Source organism: Hypanus sabinus, chromosome 11 (genome assembly GCF_030144855.1).
Source record: "Hypanus sabinus isolate sHypSab1 chromosome 11, sHypSab1.hap1, whole genome shotgun sequence".
Classification (NCBI taxonomy): Eukaryota; Metazoa; Chordata; class Chondrichthyes; order Myliobatiformes; family Dasyatidae; genus Hypanus; species Hypanus sabinus.
Window position 1 is genome coordinate 72379849 of NC_082716.1, and position 17768 is coordinate 72397616.

General features: G+C 44.2%; 1 protein-coding gene across 1 annotated transcript in view; it reads right to left on the reverse strand.

Annotated features, from left to right (window-relative positions):
* crb1 (crumbs cell polarity complex component 1) overlaps positions 1-17768 on the reverse strand; it is a 144063-nt gene that overhangs the window by 112579 nt on the left and 13716 nt on the right. Inside the window, exon 2 of the mRNA XM_059983528.1 lies at positions 3722-4306. Within this exon, the coding sequence (XP_059839511.1) occupies positions 3722-4306 (585 nt within the window). The remainder of the gene's footprint in view (positions 1-3721; positions 4307-17768) is intronic.

Here is a 17768-nt window from a genome sequence, read left to right on the forward strand (position 1 = left end):
CCTACCCAGGTAAAAAAAGTTAGTGACTATTCACTTTACCTAAGCCTCTTGGTTTAGTCTACAATAGTGGTCGCCAACCCGTCAAACACAATCAGCCAGTCGATCTTTCAGACTGTCCCAGTAGATCTCCCAAAAAAAAAGAAAAATAAATACACAAATACTGTTGAGAGATTGTTTCCAGGTTGCGGGGTTTTAGTTCCATTCTTTCTGCCCAGTGCACATGCGTGTAGCTCCCCCGCACTACACAGTGTACTTCAGTGGTCCCCAACCACCAGGCTGCAAGGAAATGATAGGAGTCAGCTGCACCTTTCCTCATTCCCTGTCACGGCCACTGTTGAACTTGAACCCACGTGAGGTCATCAGTCACCTAAACGCAGTGATACCCTCGTGCCAGGGATCATCGGTTGGCCTCAGGCGGCCGACGGGAAGTGCCGTCACTACTGGCCTGGAGCGTTGCCTCTAAACCTGTTTAACACACTGAATGTTCATGAGGAATCTGGTGCTAAAATATTCACAGACGACCTAATTCGGGCTCAGAGTTTCGTAAGTAGCAGAGCAGCTACTGCGCTGAGATCTACTGAAACAAACTTTTGTCGGCTGGTAGATCCTACAAGGGGAGCAGGCATGCGCCCTGTTGCACTCCTCGCTCGGTCGGTCACTCTCTCAGGACTGTGATTGCCGTGGCCCCGGCACGGGGACCTTGTCCTCTCACCCGACCTACGACCAACTGCACCTGGCCAAGGCCTCTGGCCGTGGGAGGGCGGGAGGCTGGAGCTCGGACCTGGAGGCTTTCTAATGAGGCAATGAAGCCCTCAAAAACTGCTTCGACACCTTGTGTCCAAGCACTTAAAGACAAACCTGTTGAGTTTTTTCAGCAGAAAAAACATGAGCAAGTGCGGGACAGAAGTTAAGTGCCCAGAGCCGCGAAAACTAAATTGCGGAATAGACTGGACATAAGGAACCTGCTTTGAGTATCGCTGTATTCCTGTCGTGTTTAACACCCCCCCCCCCCACCCCGTCGGCCAGCCCGCGGCCCGCAAGAATACTATCAATATTAAACCGGTCCGCGGTGCAAAAAAAGGGTGGGTACCCCTGGTGTTTATACATTATTTCTACTTCCGGGTTGTGGGGTTTTACTTCCGGTCTTTTCTGTCCCGGTGCGCATGCGTGTAACTAATCGATCTGGGGTCGATCTTGTCTTTTACTAAGGCCGAGGTGGGGGATCTTGGGCTTAAAAAGGTTGGTGACCACTAGTCTACAAGATCACCTCTCAGCCTTCTATACTTCAGGAAACTATACCCCAGCTTATTCAGACTCTCCTTGTACCTCAAACCCTTCAGTCCTGATAACATGCTAATGAATCTTTTTTACATCTTTTCTAGCTAAATGACATCATTTGAATGTCACAATGTTTTGCATTGCCTTTTAATGCTTTTTAGCTATTATCATCTGATGATACATTTCTAAAATGACAAAGAGAATGGCAGATCCTGCCTCCAGTCACAATAGAATTAATTAAAAAGTCCTCATGGTTCTAAATGAGAGAAAGTTTGAATATCCATGATCTGAGTGACTAAACATGGTATTCTTCATTAACAATTGATCTTCCACTGTGTTTTAAATATATCAAGCCACTAGACTGGGCATCGGTACAATGAATAGAGCTTGTTAAAGGTTTCATAAAGATGCTGCACTAAAGTTGATATGGGATGCAGTGCTTGATGGAATAGTGGGAAGAGATTCAATGTTAGCTCTAAAAAGGCAATTGGACTATGACAGAGAGTGCTAGATAAACACACTGCTTATACATGGGCATTTACCACACACACACACTTGTCATGCTGCTGTGGTTGACTTGAGTATGCACATTTCAATGTCTTCCCCAGTATATTCCAAAAATGGATCCTAAAAGGTTTGGCTTCATGGCGCCTTTCCCTCCATACGCAATGAAATAGTCAATTTCTTTAGTAATGGGTTGATATCTGGGGACCTTTCCTAAATTACTTTTCCAATTTATAAAGTTTAACAGCGCGCAGACTTTTAGGTATATTTTTATCTTCTCTTCTTAAGCGAATATTTTTTTTTCTAATTATCCATTATCATCCATCAGCTTTTTTCTTTGGTAGTTGGTAGGGGGTTGACTTTTTTTTAATATAAAAAATTTCTTTTATGATGTATGACCTATCTTTAAATTTTTGATTACAGGGTGGTATACCTTTATGTGTTATGCTATAACATTTTGATCAATTTTATTACAATATATTAATGTACACAAGTTTTGTTGAGATGTATCTATGTGTTGCACTCTGTAAATCTTGTTTTTTTTTCTTCTGAGTAAAAATATTGTAAAAAGAAAAAAGTAATGGGGATGTGAAAAAGTGTATTTTGTTTGCATACTGCATTTAAGGTAGATGCTTCTGTTGATTTGGTAATGTGATTGCGACTACATTGTGGAGTGCATCATATTTTAATACATGTGTAGTCTTACATTAATTTTGTCGGTAATTAAAGATGGTATGTCCTGGTGCCTTTAAAAAAGCAGTGCAAATCACTTTCAGTAGTGGGAACAGAGAGAGCTGCCAGATGTTCACACTGGACAAAGTATGGAGCTATTTATTGTATTTTCCAGTACAAATCTTTTTGTAAATATTGGTTGTTCTCTTTTCACTAATTTTTGTAAGTTTGATTTTTGACACACATTATGAACCCCCTTGCATGAAAATGCTAAGCGACTTCAGCCATTTTTTTCCCTTTAGTCCAAATCACATATCGTAACTTGGACATGGATTAACATTTTCAGAAGTGTGGAGAAAGAGCAAGGATGTAGCAACTGCACTGACAGTCACGAGAGGACAGAACTCGGAGAGAGACAGCGAGAGGAAATAGTGAATCAGTTCGGAGAAGGCCAGCATAGAACAAAGGTACGTGGGTGTAATAGGGCATGATACATGGTGAGAGACGCACAACTAGATAAGTTGAAGTGAAAATAATGTGATGGTGTTCTTAGTCTGGAAAGTTGATGAGTTTGATAGTGCTAATGAGAACTAGAAATCGTCTGTTGAGAGGGTTGAACTGTTTTGTAATGTGGATGAGGAAAAGAAACCCGCCACACTTCTGAGCTTAATTGGTGTTAAAATGTACAAGCTCTTACGTAACTTAGTAACTCCAGAAAAGCCAGCAAGCAAAACGTTTGATGAAACTGTTTCTTTGGGTAACCCTAACAGATACACATCCTGCGCTCCTTGCTGTGGGTTTCCACCATGTGCCCCGTCTGGATGATATACGCTGTAAATATGTATAGGTTTGGGTTACCGGGAGAAATCGGCGGTAGCAGAACACTGCATTTGCAATGGCCATAAGATTGACTTTGATGGCACAGAACTACTGTGTCATGCCATTGGCTTTTGGGACCCCCTGATGAAGGAAGCCATTGAACTAAAACTAGAGAAAACTAATTTTAACAAAGGCGAAGGCCTAGCTCTTAAGTAAGAACTGGAATTCGATTGTAAACAAGGTACGACAGTGGAATGGATGACGAGGATAACTATACCATTGGACTAGACATGCCTAGGCATCATCCCTAATGAAGATGGCAGAGTCTGTTATCGAAACATTGGTTAAAATTGACCTGTACCCAATTGGAAGCCCGAGAAGAGTTTATTTGTCCCTTGTAGGTGATTTACCAAGTGATGCTCAGACAAACCCAGAACGTGCTTTTTACCTGTCAAGCCAAGTGGGCAGATGCAGGTGTACTTGTCAATTCCATTCACACAGGTAGATTCATTTCTGCAGGGTTCTGAAGCACACTCATTGACTTCAATCTCACACAGTTTGCCCTGGTAGCCAGGAACACAGAAGCAGGAAAATCCATTAAGCTTGTCCTTACACACGGCTCCGTTTTCACATGGATTTGGTGCACATTCGTTCACACTGGTTCCACAGTCAGTGCCAGTGTAACCTAGAGGGCAAATACAGCTATAGCCAGTGGCATTGTGCAAACAGATAGCACCATTCAAGCAAGGAGTGCTGGCACACTTGTTAATGTAACTTTCGCAGCTGGTCCCAGTACGATCCGGAGGGCAATCACAAGAGAAGTCAGCGGTACCCAAAATGCTCTTGCATGTTGCGTTGTGTTGACAGGGATATGATGCACAAACGTTGAACAGTTCCTCGCAGTTCTTTCCTGTGAATGCCACAGGTATCATTGGACAGTGGCAAATGTAGTCATCGGTTAGGTCCTCGCAGGTCGCATTGTTTTTGCAAGGGCTGGAGAGGCACTTGTTAAGAATTCCAGTAAAACATAAACCTAAAGAAGCAAGCAAAAGAAAGACTAAATTAGTCGTCAAATAATTACAAGTTACAGCAAAGCAAGTAAGCCCTTTGATTTCGAATTGCAACTGAATTACAGGAGTTCACTTAAAAGTATGCACTTTTTTTATGAAGTTACATTTGATTAAGTTAGTCCAATATACCACACTAGACTTCTAGGCAGCCCCTCAGGATCAAGGACAATTTACATCCACTCTGGTTTCATAGGTTCTGAGGTGCCTGTTGAGATTAATGCAGGAACTGCAGGCTCTTCTATAGGTGAGCTTGGTGAGTGATTGAGGTGAAGCAATCCTTCCGAAAGGCTTCTGTGTGTTCCTGATGCTTGGCCTCGAGCTTCTCAATAACTTCCCAAAAGGGCACTTTCCACTTAAGGAGGTCTTGGGCCAGGGGCAAGGCAGAGTGCTTCATTTCATGAAGGAAGATTTCAGCACAGCCTTGAATCATTCCATCATTCCTCTATTCAACTGCTCATCTCCTCACACATCAGGGAAGAAAAAGGAATAGAGCATTATGGGAGTCTGGAGACAGGCATGGAATGACTTGGCCTGCCCAACATAGCAAACTGAGGGTAACTTGAGACTCAATGTAGGACACGTTGGCCAGGCAAGGATGCTGAAATTAGTCTGCTTATTCTTCCAATGAATTTGGAGGATTTTGTGAAAGTACAGATACTGGTATCTTTCCAGTGCATTCAGCAGCCTGCTGTTTGTAGTTCTGATTCAGAAGCAAATAGGGGTCCTATAAACCATGTCGAAGCTTTGGCACCACTTCCAGGACAATGACAGCCCTTGGTTAAGCCTGTGAAGTTAACAGCTGCATAATAGCTTTTATGCCTGCAGTCAACACAAGAGGTCTCTGTCACTGTGCTCATTTGCATCAGTCAGGGCACCAAAACAATAATAAATAATGCTAGAAAGCAGCCTGCGACATAAAAGAGCCTTTCAATTCTTGTGTGCAGGAGAGATTCCCAGCCAGGGGAGTGTTCTAAACTGAAGAGATCATGTGTGCCAGTATCCCAGTGATAAACCTGTTCCTGTACAGAACTAGCTGCTACCCCAAAACAATGAATAGGGCAAAATCATATACATGATGCTCAATATCTGCAGTTTCCATAATTCCCTTTGTCTCACAGATGTTCTGGTGTTACTTGAAGAGCTTTTAGGATGCACAAAGGCTGCAGAATATCACAATACATCAAAACCACAGATTTTAAAAGCTCGTGGAGATAGGCAGCATAGAACTGGGTCCTTTGGCTCACCTCGTTCATCCTGACTGTCAAACACACATCCTATTTCATTCTATCCTCCTTACCTTCTCAAGTCCTCCCAAATGTTACTGCATGAGGTGAAATTTAGAATGGCCAATTACAATACCAGTTAACACATCCTTGAGCTGTGGGAGGAAACCAAATTTCAAAGTACACTTATTATCAAACTATATATATCCTATATACAGCCTTGTGATTCATCTCCTTACAAAACAAAGAAACTCAATAGAACCCATTTAAAAAATACCATCAAACACCCAACATGCAGAAAATAAAACAAATTGCGTAAACAAAACTGAAAAGAAATCAAACATAGAAGACACTGAATTTTAACTTGGACAAGAACTCTCAGGAGCCTGTATTCCTCATCGCCACAGCAGTGATAAATTCTGTCATCTCTGCTCCTTGAGCAACTGGAGGTGGAGAATATTTCTCTTTCAATAGCTCACCTCTTCAAGCATGTCTCAACATGGCAAGAGGTTATGGCTTTTGGCTGTAATGGTGCAATATATTCACGTCAAGAAAGAAACGGATATGAAAATAAAAATGCAAAGTAAAGGATACAAATACTTGATGATAGGCTTATTCTCAGTTGTGTCTACAATCTCCATCCCCTTCATGTCCAGCATGCTGGATCATATCTTTGTAAGTATCATCCTCCTGCCTGCAAAGGCAGCCTTCTCTTATAGGTCAGTATGAAAATAAGCAGTTACTTTACTCCTAGCCTAAAAATGGGCCAGGTTCAGCTAGCCTGAGACAACAACAAAACTGGTATTTATTCTTGCCAAATTTGAATGTTTACACAGATGATGTGGTGACAGTGACCAGTTCACAGGAACAGCTCTTCCAAGGAAGGTGGGGCCTGTACAGAAGAGATGGTTTGCATCTAAACTGGAAGAGACCAACACCCTAGTGGGAAGGGTTGCTAGTACTGCCTGCTGGGGCTTTAAACTAGAGTTGCAGGGGGTGGGGTGTGGTAACCACATTGCCAGTACAGATAGTAGAGTGGTTGTGGAGACAGATGTTGTTAAGACCTTAGACAACATCAGGAAACAAAAGGCTGAACATGGTGTGACTAATGCTCTGAGTTGTGTATATTTCAATGCAAGAAGTTTTGAAGGAAAGTGAGCTCAGAGCATGGATCAACACATGGAGATGATATTTATTACAGCCATTAGTGAGACTTGCTTGCAGCAGGGGCACGACTAGCAGCTCAGTGTTCTGGGGTTCCATTGTTTTAGATGTTACAGAGCAGGAAGGAGTAAAGTGGGAAGGGTGGGGTTACCAGTCTGGAAAAATGTCACAGCAGTGCTCAGTCACGACAGACTGGAGAACTTGTCTAATGAGGCATTATAGGTGGGACCAAGGAATAAGAAACACATGATGATGTTAATGGGGCTATACTATAGACCACCCAACAGTCTGTGGGATTTAGAGGAACAAACTTGTAGAGAGATTGCAGACTGAAACGTAAGGTTGCGAAAGTAGGTGATTTTAACTTTCCACAGAGAGACTGCAACTCCCATACTGTAAAAGGACTAGATAGGGTACAGTTTGTCGAATGTGCTCAGGGAAGTTTCCTTAATCTGGACATGAGGTCCCAATGAGAGAATGTGCAATACTTGATCTTTTAGCGAATGAGACAGGGCAGTTGACAAAAGTTTGTCTCGGGGATCACTTTGCATCTAGTGATCATAATGCAATGAGTTTCAATGTATTTATGTAAGAAGATAGGTCTGGTCCTTAGATTGCAATTCCAAATTGGAGAAAGGCCAGTTTTGATCATATCAGAAAGGATCTGCCAAGTGCAGATTAGGACAGGTTGTTTTCTAGCAAAGGTGTACTTGTAAGCGGAAGGCTTTTGAAGTGAAATTTTGAGAGTACAAAGCTTGTATGTGCCTGTCAGAATAAAAGGCAAGGATAGCAGGTTTTAGGGTAGCATGGTTTTCAAGAGATAGTCCGGCCCTGGTTAAGAAAATAAAAGGAGGTGCACAACAGGCATAGGCAGGTACAAACAAATAAGGTATTTGAGGAGTAGAAGAAATACAAGCGAACACTTAAGAAAGAAATCAGGAGAGCTAAAAGAAGGCATGAGGTTCCCTACCAGACAAGGTGAAGGAAAATGCTCAGGGATTCTGCAGATATGTTAAGAGCAAAGGGATTGCTAGAGACAAAATTGGTCCTCTAGAAGAATAGAAAGCTAATCTATTCACGGAGCCAAAAGAAATGGGGGAGTTCTTAAATGGATTATTTTTCATCTGTATTTACTCAGGAGATGGATAGAGTCTATAGAAGTGAAGCAAAGCAGCAGCGAGGTCATAGATCAGGCATGGGCAAACTACGGCCCGCGGGCCATATGCGGCCCGTTAAGCTTTTTAATCCGGCCCGCAGAACGTGGTGAAATTATATTAATAAACCTTGTTAACGTTTTTCCCCGCAATTCTGGCGTTTTCCCAATAGATGACGCACTCTATATACATTGACCTTTGTTGAGGTGCAGTGTATTACTCCACATTTGCGCTTTACTCTTTGTTCGGCTCGACCTATTTGTGTGAACAGGCGTTCAGCGTCATGAACATCAACAAAGCCAGCCACAGATCCAAGTTAACTGACCAACACCTCAGATCCATCCTGAGAATCGCCACAACAAAACTAAATCCAGACTTTGATGCGCTGGCTGAAAAGGGAGACCAACAACACTGTTCCCACTGAAATTAAAAATAAGTTTCTTCGTTGTGTTATGTAAAAAATGCATTTGAAAATATTTTTTCAATGAGCCTTACATGTTATATGTCATTTCTGTTAAGTGATGGACATGAGTAGTGCGCAGGTGCACGTACGTTCTCAAAATAAAAAATGCGCTCCAGATCAAATAACGTGCTCCGCATACTGGCGCGCTGTCATTGTTCTGTCTTTGTGTTGGTCGTTGTTGAGTTTTGGCACAGGGGACAATTGAATAAGAAGGAGCAGGACAAGTAGACCTGCATCTCCTACCGTTTTTGAAATAAAGACAATCAGGAGGAGAGTGATGATGATAATATCTTGTAGGATAACAGAATTTTCAGTGCTTTAAAATAATAACTGTTACTATTAAAAAAAGCTGTATTTTATTCATTTAATTTTCAGTGTTTTAAAAGTCATTTCAATAAATAGCTAAATACCATGGGACTTCAAAGACAGATATTTTGTTGTAAGGCATTTGTTCATTTTCAATTGAAATTAAAGCACATGTTTTCTACATATCCCATGATATTTTATTTTCTCTTATGAGGTGTATTACCAAAACACTCCGTCCATCTGCTCCTGGTCCGGCCCCCCCTGTCAAATTTTAGAACCCTTTGTGGCCTTCAAATCAAAAAGTTTGCCCACCGCTGTCATAGATCCTATACAGATTACACAGGAGGAGATGTTTGAGGTCTTGAGGAAAATTCAGTTGATAAATTTTCAGGGCCTGACAGGGTGCTTCCTCTGGCCCTGTAAGAGGCAAGTGCAGAAATCGTAGGAGCCGTAACAGAGATATTTATATCACCCTTATAGTGACAGGTGAGGTAGTGCAGGATTACAGGATAGCTAAAAAATTTTCCACTTTTGAAGAAAGGCTCTAAGAATAAAACAGGAAATTTTAGGCCCGTGAGTCTGACATCAGTAGAGTGAAAGTTACTGGAAGGTATTCTAAGAAACAGGATATATGTGTATTTGGATATACAGGATCTAATTAGGGATAGTCACCATGACTTTGTGCATGGTAGGTCGTGTCCAACCAAATAAAGAATTTTTTTTTGAGTAAGTTACCAGTAAAGTTGATGAAGGCAAGACACTGGATGGTGTCCACATGAACCTCAGCAAGGCATTTGACGAAGTTCCACGTGGGAGGTTGGTTAAGAAGGTCCAGTCACTTGGCGTTCAGAATGAGATAGTAAATTGGATTAGCTATTGACTTTGTGAGAGAAGACAGAGAGTAGTAGTAGATGGTTGCCTCTCTGGCTGAAGGCCTGTGACTAGTGGAGTGCCACAGGAAATGGTGCTGTGTCCATTGTTGTTTGTCATCTATACCAACGATTTGGATGATAATGTAGTTAACTGGATCAGCAAATTTGCGGATGACACCAAGATTGAGAGGGTGTCGTGAACAGTGAGGAAGACTATCCGCTGGAAAAATAGGCTGGAAATAGAATTTAATACAGACAAGATTGAGGACTTTGGAAGGACCAACCAGGGCAGGTCTTACACAATGAGCGATAGGGCAGTGAGGAATGTGGTAGAATAAAGCGATGTGGGAATATAGGACCCATAATTCATTGGAAGTGACATCACAAGTAGATTGGGTCGTAAAAAACCTTTTGGCACATTGGCCTTCATAAATCAAAGTACTGTGGCGACCCATTTCCTGGCACATCCAAACCGGCTCACAATTAGATAGCCTACGGGGGTTTGCGAGCACAGAGCTTTGGAGCCTCTGCGCCACGGAGGGCAGGTTGAGGGAGGCTTAAAAGTGAGGCTGAAGATTTTGAATAAAGTTTTTCCTTCGACTGCAGTTACCGACTCCGTGTCGTAATTTTAGTGCTGCATGTAGCACACCGCTACAATTGGTGACCCCGACGGTCCAAACGATTTTTGGACCAGAAATGACCGACGCCGCCTCTGTTCATGCGGTTTTGTTGAAACTGCCGGGTTTCTGGACACAGCGACTGAACCTATGGTTCCAGCAAGCCAAAGCCCAATTCCACATTCGCCAGATCACCTCAGAAGACTCCCGCTACTACTACGTGGTGAGCTCCCTCGACCAGGACACAGCGGCCCAGGTCACGGAGTTCGTACAGTCGCCCCCGGCAGACGGCAAGTACACGGAATTCAAAGCCCTGCTCCTCAGGACTTTCGGACTCTCACGGCGCGAGCGGGCTGCCCGTTTACTGCACCTGGATGGCTTGGGAGACAGACCTCCATCGGCTTTAATGAATGAGATGTTGTCTCTGGCCGGAGGACACAAGCCCTCCCTCATGTTTGAGCAAGCATTCCTGGAGCAGCTGCCCGAGGACATACGCCTGCTGCAGTCCGACGTGGATTTCAGTGACCCCCGGAAGGTGGCAGCCTGGGCGGACTTGCTGTGGAACGCCAAAAAGGTGAACAGGGCGTCCATCGCACGGATCTCCCAGCCACGCTCCCAGCAGCAAACCAGTCCAGGCCTGGCCGCAGAGCCCGCCAACACCCGGCTCAATGAACACTGGTGCTTCTACCACCAGCAGTGGGGCGCAGAAGCCCGCCGTTGTCACCCGCCCTGCAAGTTCCTGGGAAACGCCAGGGCCAGCCGCCGCTGATGGCTACGGCGGCTGGCCATCGGGATAGCCTCCTGTATGTGTGGGATAGAAGGTCAGACGCCGGTTTTTGGTCAATACTGGTGCCGAGATCAGCGTTTTACCTCCGACAAGTTACGACACCCGCAGCAGGGCACCGGGTCCCCCCCTGAGGGCCGTGAATGGCAGCACAGTAAGGACCTATGGCACCCGTCAGGTGCAGCTACAGTTCAGCTCCAGCCAGTTCACGTGGGACTTTACATTGGCCGCCGTAGCCCAACCGCTTCTGGGTGTGGAGTTTTTGCGGGCTCACAGCCTACTGGTCGACCTGCCCAGGAAGAGACTGGTACACGCCGAGACCTTTCAGACGTTCTCCCTGGGTGCAGCCCAGTTACCAGCCCCTCACCTCGGCTCCATCACGCTGTCCGAAAACGACTTCACCAGGGTCCTGGCGGATTTCCCATCGGTTCTGGCACCGCAGTTCACAGCGGCCATGCCCCGACATGGCGTACAGCATCACATCCCGACCCAGGGAGCACCCCTCCACGCCCGCGCTCGGCGGCTTCCCCTGGACAAGCTCCGACTGGCGAAGGAGGAGTTCCAGAGGATGGAGGAATTGGGGATCATCCGGCGGTCCAACAGCCCATGGGCCTCCCCCCTGCACATGGTGCCCAAAGCGACGGGAGGCTGGAGACCGTGTGGCGACTACCGCAGGCTGAACGAGGTTACCACACCGGACCGCTACCCTGTGCCGCACATTCAGGACTTTGCAGCAAACCTGCATGGTGCACGGATCTTCTCCAAGGTAGACCTCGTCCGAGGGTACCATCAAATCCCGATGCATCCTGACAACGTCCCCAAAATGGCTCTCATCACCCCGTTTGGCCTTTTCGAGTTCCTCCGCATGCCGTTCGGTCTGAAGAATGCCGCAGAGACGTTCCAGCGGCTAATGGACGCGGTGGGACGGGACCTGGACTTCGCGTTCATCTATTTGGACGACATCCTCATAGCCAGCAGCAGTCATCAGGAGCATCTGTCCCACCTCCGAATCTTGCACCCGAGCCCTGATCACCACCTGGACATCTCGCTTTGGTGTACCGGCCCACATTACCTCTGACAGAGGCACCCAGTTCACCTCCAGCCTGTAGTCAGCTATGGCCAGCCTTTTGGGGACTCAGCTGCACCACACAACTGCCTACCACCCACAGTCGAACAGGCTAGTGGAGCGTTTCCACCGTCACCTGAAGTCGGCCCTCATGGCCCGCCTGCGAGGAGCCAACTGGGCGGACGAGCTTCCCTGGGTCCTACTCGGCATCCGCACAGCGCCCAAGGATGACCTGCACGCCTCGAGTTGGTATACGGCGCGCCCCTGGTCGTCCCCGGGGAGTTCCTACCAGCCCCAAGGGGGCAAGAGGAAGATCCCGCAGCAGTCCTGGGCAGACTACGCGAGAAGCTCGGTAACCTGGCCCCTATACCCACTTCACAGCATGGGCGGAACCCAACCTGCGTACCCAAAGACCTGCAGAACTGTAAGTTTGTGTTTGTACGAAGGGACGGGCATCGGCCACCGCTGCAGCGGCCATACGAGGGGCCGTTTATGGTGCTCCGGAACAACGGGTCCACGGTCATGCTGGACATTGGGGGGAAAGAGGAGGTTTTCACGGTGGACCGCCTCAAACCGGCCCATGTGGACCTGGCACAACCGGCCGAGTTTCCGGCACCTCGGCGCAGAGGCCGACCTACCAAGCAGGTTCCGGCCCAGACTGTGGACATTGGGGGGTGTATCGCTGATGCACCGTCATTAACTCACTCTGAGACGTAAGGCGAGATATCGGCTTTTATTGACTGAAGAAGGAACCAGCAGTGAGTGACCATCGTATTACATCCTGGAGAATGAGGCAGAGGATCAGACCTCGATCGGCTTTATACAGGGGCCTGTGGGAGGAGCCACAGGAGCAGTCAGAAGGGGGCGTGTCCAGACAGGCACATAGTTCACCACAATCGCCAGTTCTGGGGGGGGGGGGGGGGGGGTTATGTGGCGACCCATTTCCTGGCACATCCAAACCGGCTCACAATTAGATAGCCTACGGGGGTTTGCGAGCACAGAGCTTTGGAGCCTCTGCGCCACGGGGGGCAGGTTGAGGGAGGCTTAAAAGTGAGGCTGAAGATTTTGAATAAAGTTTTTCCTTCGACTGCAGTTACCGACTCCATGTCGTAATTTTAGCGCTGCATGTAGCACACCGCTACAGTACTGTGTATAGTAGTTGGGATGTTATGTTGAAGTTATATAAGACATTGATGCAGCCTCATTTGGAGTATTGTGTGCAGTTTTGGTCATCTACCTACAGGAAAGATGTAAATAAGATTGAAAGAGTACAGAGAAAATGTACAAGGATGTTGCTGGGACTGTAGAACCTGAGTTATAAAGAAAGATTGAATATGTTAGAATTTTATTCCTTGGAAGAGGTATACAAAATTATGAGGGGAATAGACAGGGTAAATGCAAGCAGGCTGAACGTCGGTGAGACTATAACTAGAGGCCATAGGTTAAGGGTGAAATCGGAAATATTTAAAGGGAACATTAGGTGGTGAGAGTGTGGAATGAACTGCCAATACAAGTGATGGTACATAGATAGATTATAGATAGGAGGGGTATGCAGGGCAGGTGCAGGTGCAGGTCAGTGGGACCGTGCAGTTCAAATGGTTTGACATGGACTAGATGGGCCAAAAGGTTTATTTCTGTGCTGTAGATTTCTATGACTCTATGACTAATTCAACATGAGCACCCATCCACTTATGCAATCAATAGCAGGCACAGTGCAGCCCATCAGTCTCCTGAATCAGGCTGAGAACGATTCAGACTTAATTTTTATTGTGGACAGTATTGTTAGATGAAACCATGACAACACATTCAATTTCCAGCCTTCAAATACCTTTGTCATATTGCCCCAGATGAGGCACCATTTACTCACTTGCTACCTCCATCTGTTGCTCAGTCGTTCATTCTGGCCATTAAAAAAGCCTCCCATTCTTTGAAGAGCCATCCAGCACAAAACATACAAAGCATTGTCATCAACTTGCTGCGATTCTCAATCCTTGTCTATTCCAAGTCTTCCCTCCAAACTATCTCAACTGTGGATTGACTTTGAGGATGAATAACAATGTTTTTAAAATCTCTTGGCTCCAGATCATCTGCCCGTGGCACTGTGGGGCTGCCAGCATGTTCTCTGCCGAAAACTGAAAGTGGTGAATGCCTATTATAATGAGTTGACCTTGCATTAGAGCCCAGGTCAGAATCAAGCAACACAGCCATGCACAATACCCTAAAAGCAGCGATCCTGGAGCCGTTGAGGCAGTACTATGTTTTCTACTGGTGATTTTTGTATATATTATTAACACATTAACATTATATAACACTATCTGTAATGACAAAGAACATGCAACATTATCTGCCGATAAATAACTATGAGAGGTCTAACAATATCACTGAAACTTTCTTATGATTGCATTCAATTGGTGGAAAATATTCATTCAGAAATGTGTTTGTTTATGTAAATTTACAGTTGTTAGAGCCTGAGACCAGAAACTATATATCAAACACCAGCTGGGTGTAAGCCTAGATTTGTCTTTAAATGTAGAATTGAACTGTCACTGCAACCAATGTTTTAAATAAAGTTTAAACATTTTTAGTTCACCAAGCACTTTAGGTAAAAATCACACAGTCCTACATTCCAGTTTAAAAGAAAATAGAGATCAAATCTGTGGAAAAGGGTTTTAATATCCCTTTTTACTGTGCTGATGAAATAGAAGAAATGAATATGTGATGAGAACCGAAGATTGCAGGGTTACTCTGCACTTCAGCTCAAGTTGATGATTGAAATATCTTTTGAAATGCAAAAATAATGAGCTGGACTGGTGCCAGGTCACAGCAAGGCCAGTATGAAGTGACTGTGCCCATATAGAGAAGTAATGGGAGATTTAGCATGCACACTCTTCATACTTTGCCGATGTACATAATTCAGCTTTCTTCTGCTGTGCTCATAGCTCAAACTCTAATGTAATTCTTTTGTGAGAATTCACATTATCAATGCAGGAGCTTCACCTGCAGGCCCACAATCAAGTTGCCATATTTCTTATTCTGAAATTGATGAATCCTCTTAGCATTATTAGCACAGGGGTTACGAAAAAGTCACTTTTGCTTTCCAGGCAAGATTTTTTTTCCACATGGATTATTTCATGCTAAATTAAACAAAAGTAATCTGACATGTCAGATAATCCAGAAGGGAAAAACAATTAAATGCTAGATTTGGGACGTTGTCAAATCTTGACAAAAGTTGAGTGTGAGGATATAATTAGTGGACATTCAAATCACTTTTTAGTGTCAGCTTTGATGATGGATTTACTTGCTGTCTTTCTTTGAAAACAAGGAACGTGGCAACGTGACATCCACTGACATGATATCGAAAAGAATTCCTAATTATCTGAGGATATCCAAACAGGACGAGTGTAGTCTTTATAGGGACAAAAATGAATCCCTGTCCACAATACAGTGTCCAAGAAACCTACTGGATGTCCAAAATAGAATCTGGTAACAAGCTGAAGTTCTCATAAATGAAATTCATTCATTGCAATAGGCACAAACCACCATTGGTGATCTTACAAAACTTATTTAATAATACAAATTAATCTGATAAAAAGCAACCTCAGCTTCATATTGATACGAAACTGACTCTTAAATAAAGGCTTATGTACCTTCAATATAAAATCTAATTATTTGTTCAATCTGTAAGAATTAACTAAAGTCTATTTCACTGAAACATGTGTTTCTCTCTATTCCATTGATTGATGATGAAAATTGAAATATTTAATTAAAACACATACAAATATATTAATAATATGTGAGTTATGTATTTTTGCATTTTCTTGCTCTCAATAAATGTCTAATAAATTCATTTTCGGTGGAGTGAGGGAAATTACAGTGGTACGAGAGAGGAGTTGGCCAGAGTAAATTGGAAGGAGCTGCTGACAGGGATGACAGTAGAGCAGTAATGGAATAACGAGGAAGGTGCAGGATAGATGTATTCAAAAAATGAAGAAATACTCAAATGGCAAAATAGTACAACCGTGGCTGACAAGGGAAATCAAAGCTAATGTAAAAGCAAAAGAGAGGGCATACAACAAAGCAAAAATTAGTGGGAAGAAAGAGGATTGTGAAGCTTTTAAAACCCCACAGAGAGTAACTAAAAGAATCATTAGAAGGGAAAAGATGAAATATGAAAGCAAGCTAGCAAACAATATCAAAGTGAATAGTAAAAGCTTCTTCAAGTATGATAAAAATAAAAGGGAGATGAGAGTGGATATAGGCCTGCTAGAAAATGAGGCTGGAGAAATAATCACTGGAGCCAAGGAGATGGCAGATGAACTAAATGAGTATTTTGCATCAGTCTTCACTGTGGAAGACACAAGCAGTGTGCCAGGTGTTGAAGGGTGTGAGGGAAGAGAAGTGGGTGCAGTTACTATTGCAAGGGAAAAGGTGCCCAAAAAGCTGAAAGACCCAAATGTACATAAGGGTACACAAATTATTAACACCAGCATTTACAACTCCTCAGATGCACATTAAGATTCAGATTTACTTATCACATGTATATCAAAACATAAAATTTGTTAAAATATGTAGTTGTTTATGTTAAAAAGCTACAGCTGAGGATATGCTGGGGGCAGCCCACAAGTATCGCCACACATTCCAGTGCTAACCTAGCAATGCCCACAATGCTCAGCAGGATAGCACAGGGCCACACAAAATCCCTGGACCAGCCGACGTCAGGACCCTGAACTCCAGGCACACTGACTCACAGGCCTCATGCCTCGTGTTCACATGGACATCCAATCCTGGGACCCACTGATGTGGGATTGCCCAACATCGACGGATATCCTTCATTACCCATCCACATCGCTGACCTTCAAGTGCGGAGTGGAGGCCTGGACTCTGGATGTCCTTTGTTGCTGGCCTTTGAATGTGGAGTGGAGGCCCAACCTCTAACTCCTCCACATCGCTGTTCCTAAACCCTAATATGACCTCTACTCCCCTTCCCTGTCCCCCAAACCATCCGTACAAACTGAAACAACTACTAAATGTGAGCCATGATCTCGGCGGAGACTGCAGCTCAATATCACTTTGACCAAAATTTATAAATTTCATATATTAATGGAAGCAATAATTAAGTCTCAAAGAAATGAAATAGGATAAGAAGGAAGATGACACACAAAATCAGCCTTGAGGTACACCATGGAGGCAGCCCATCACAATCATTACAAGAGTACTGAGACTTCTGCTAAGTGCCACAATATACACGCAGTATTCCTGAGCATGGAACTGTATTGCATGGGAGCAGGGCATTCCGCCTCACTCATCCACATTCCTTCTTATTCCCAACTCCTGGCACTTGTTCTTTTGCCCTCTACAGCTCAGTAAGTGCTCATCTGCGCACTTGTTAAATGCTGCAAGCCACAAGGATTCCATCACACTTTCAGACAGTGCATTTAGGGTACTCACCACTGTCTAGTCAAGTCTAGTCCCTCTCACTTTTCCTCTAAATCTCTTCCTTCTCACCCTAAATCTATACTTCCTAGCTTTTTGTACTCTGATAAGTAGAAAGCTTTTCTTAAGTCTATCCCATCTGTGCTTATAATTTCATACACCTCAATCATGTTATCTTTTAACAAACTTCAAAGTGCATTTATTATCAAAGTATGTAAATTGTATACAAACTTGAGATTCTTGAAAGCAGCCAAAATACAAAGAAACACAATATAACCCATTAAAAACCACTATGCAATAGCCTTGAAACACCTAACCGGTGGAAAAAAAGAACACATCGTGC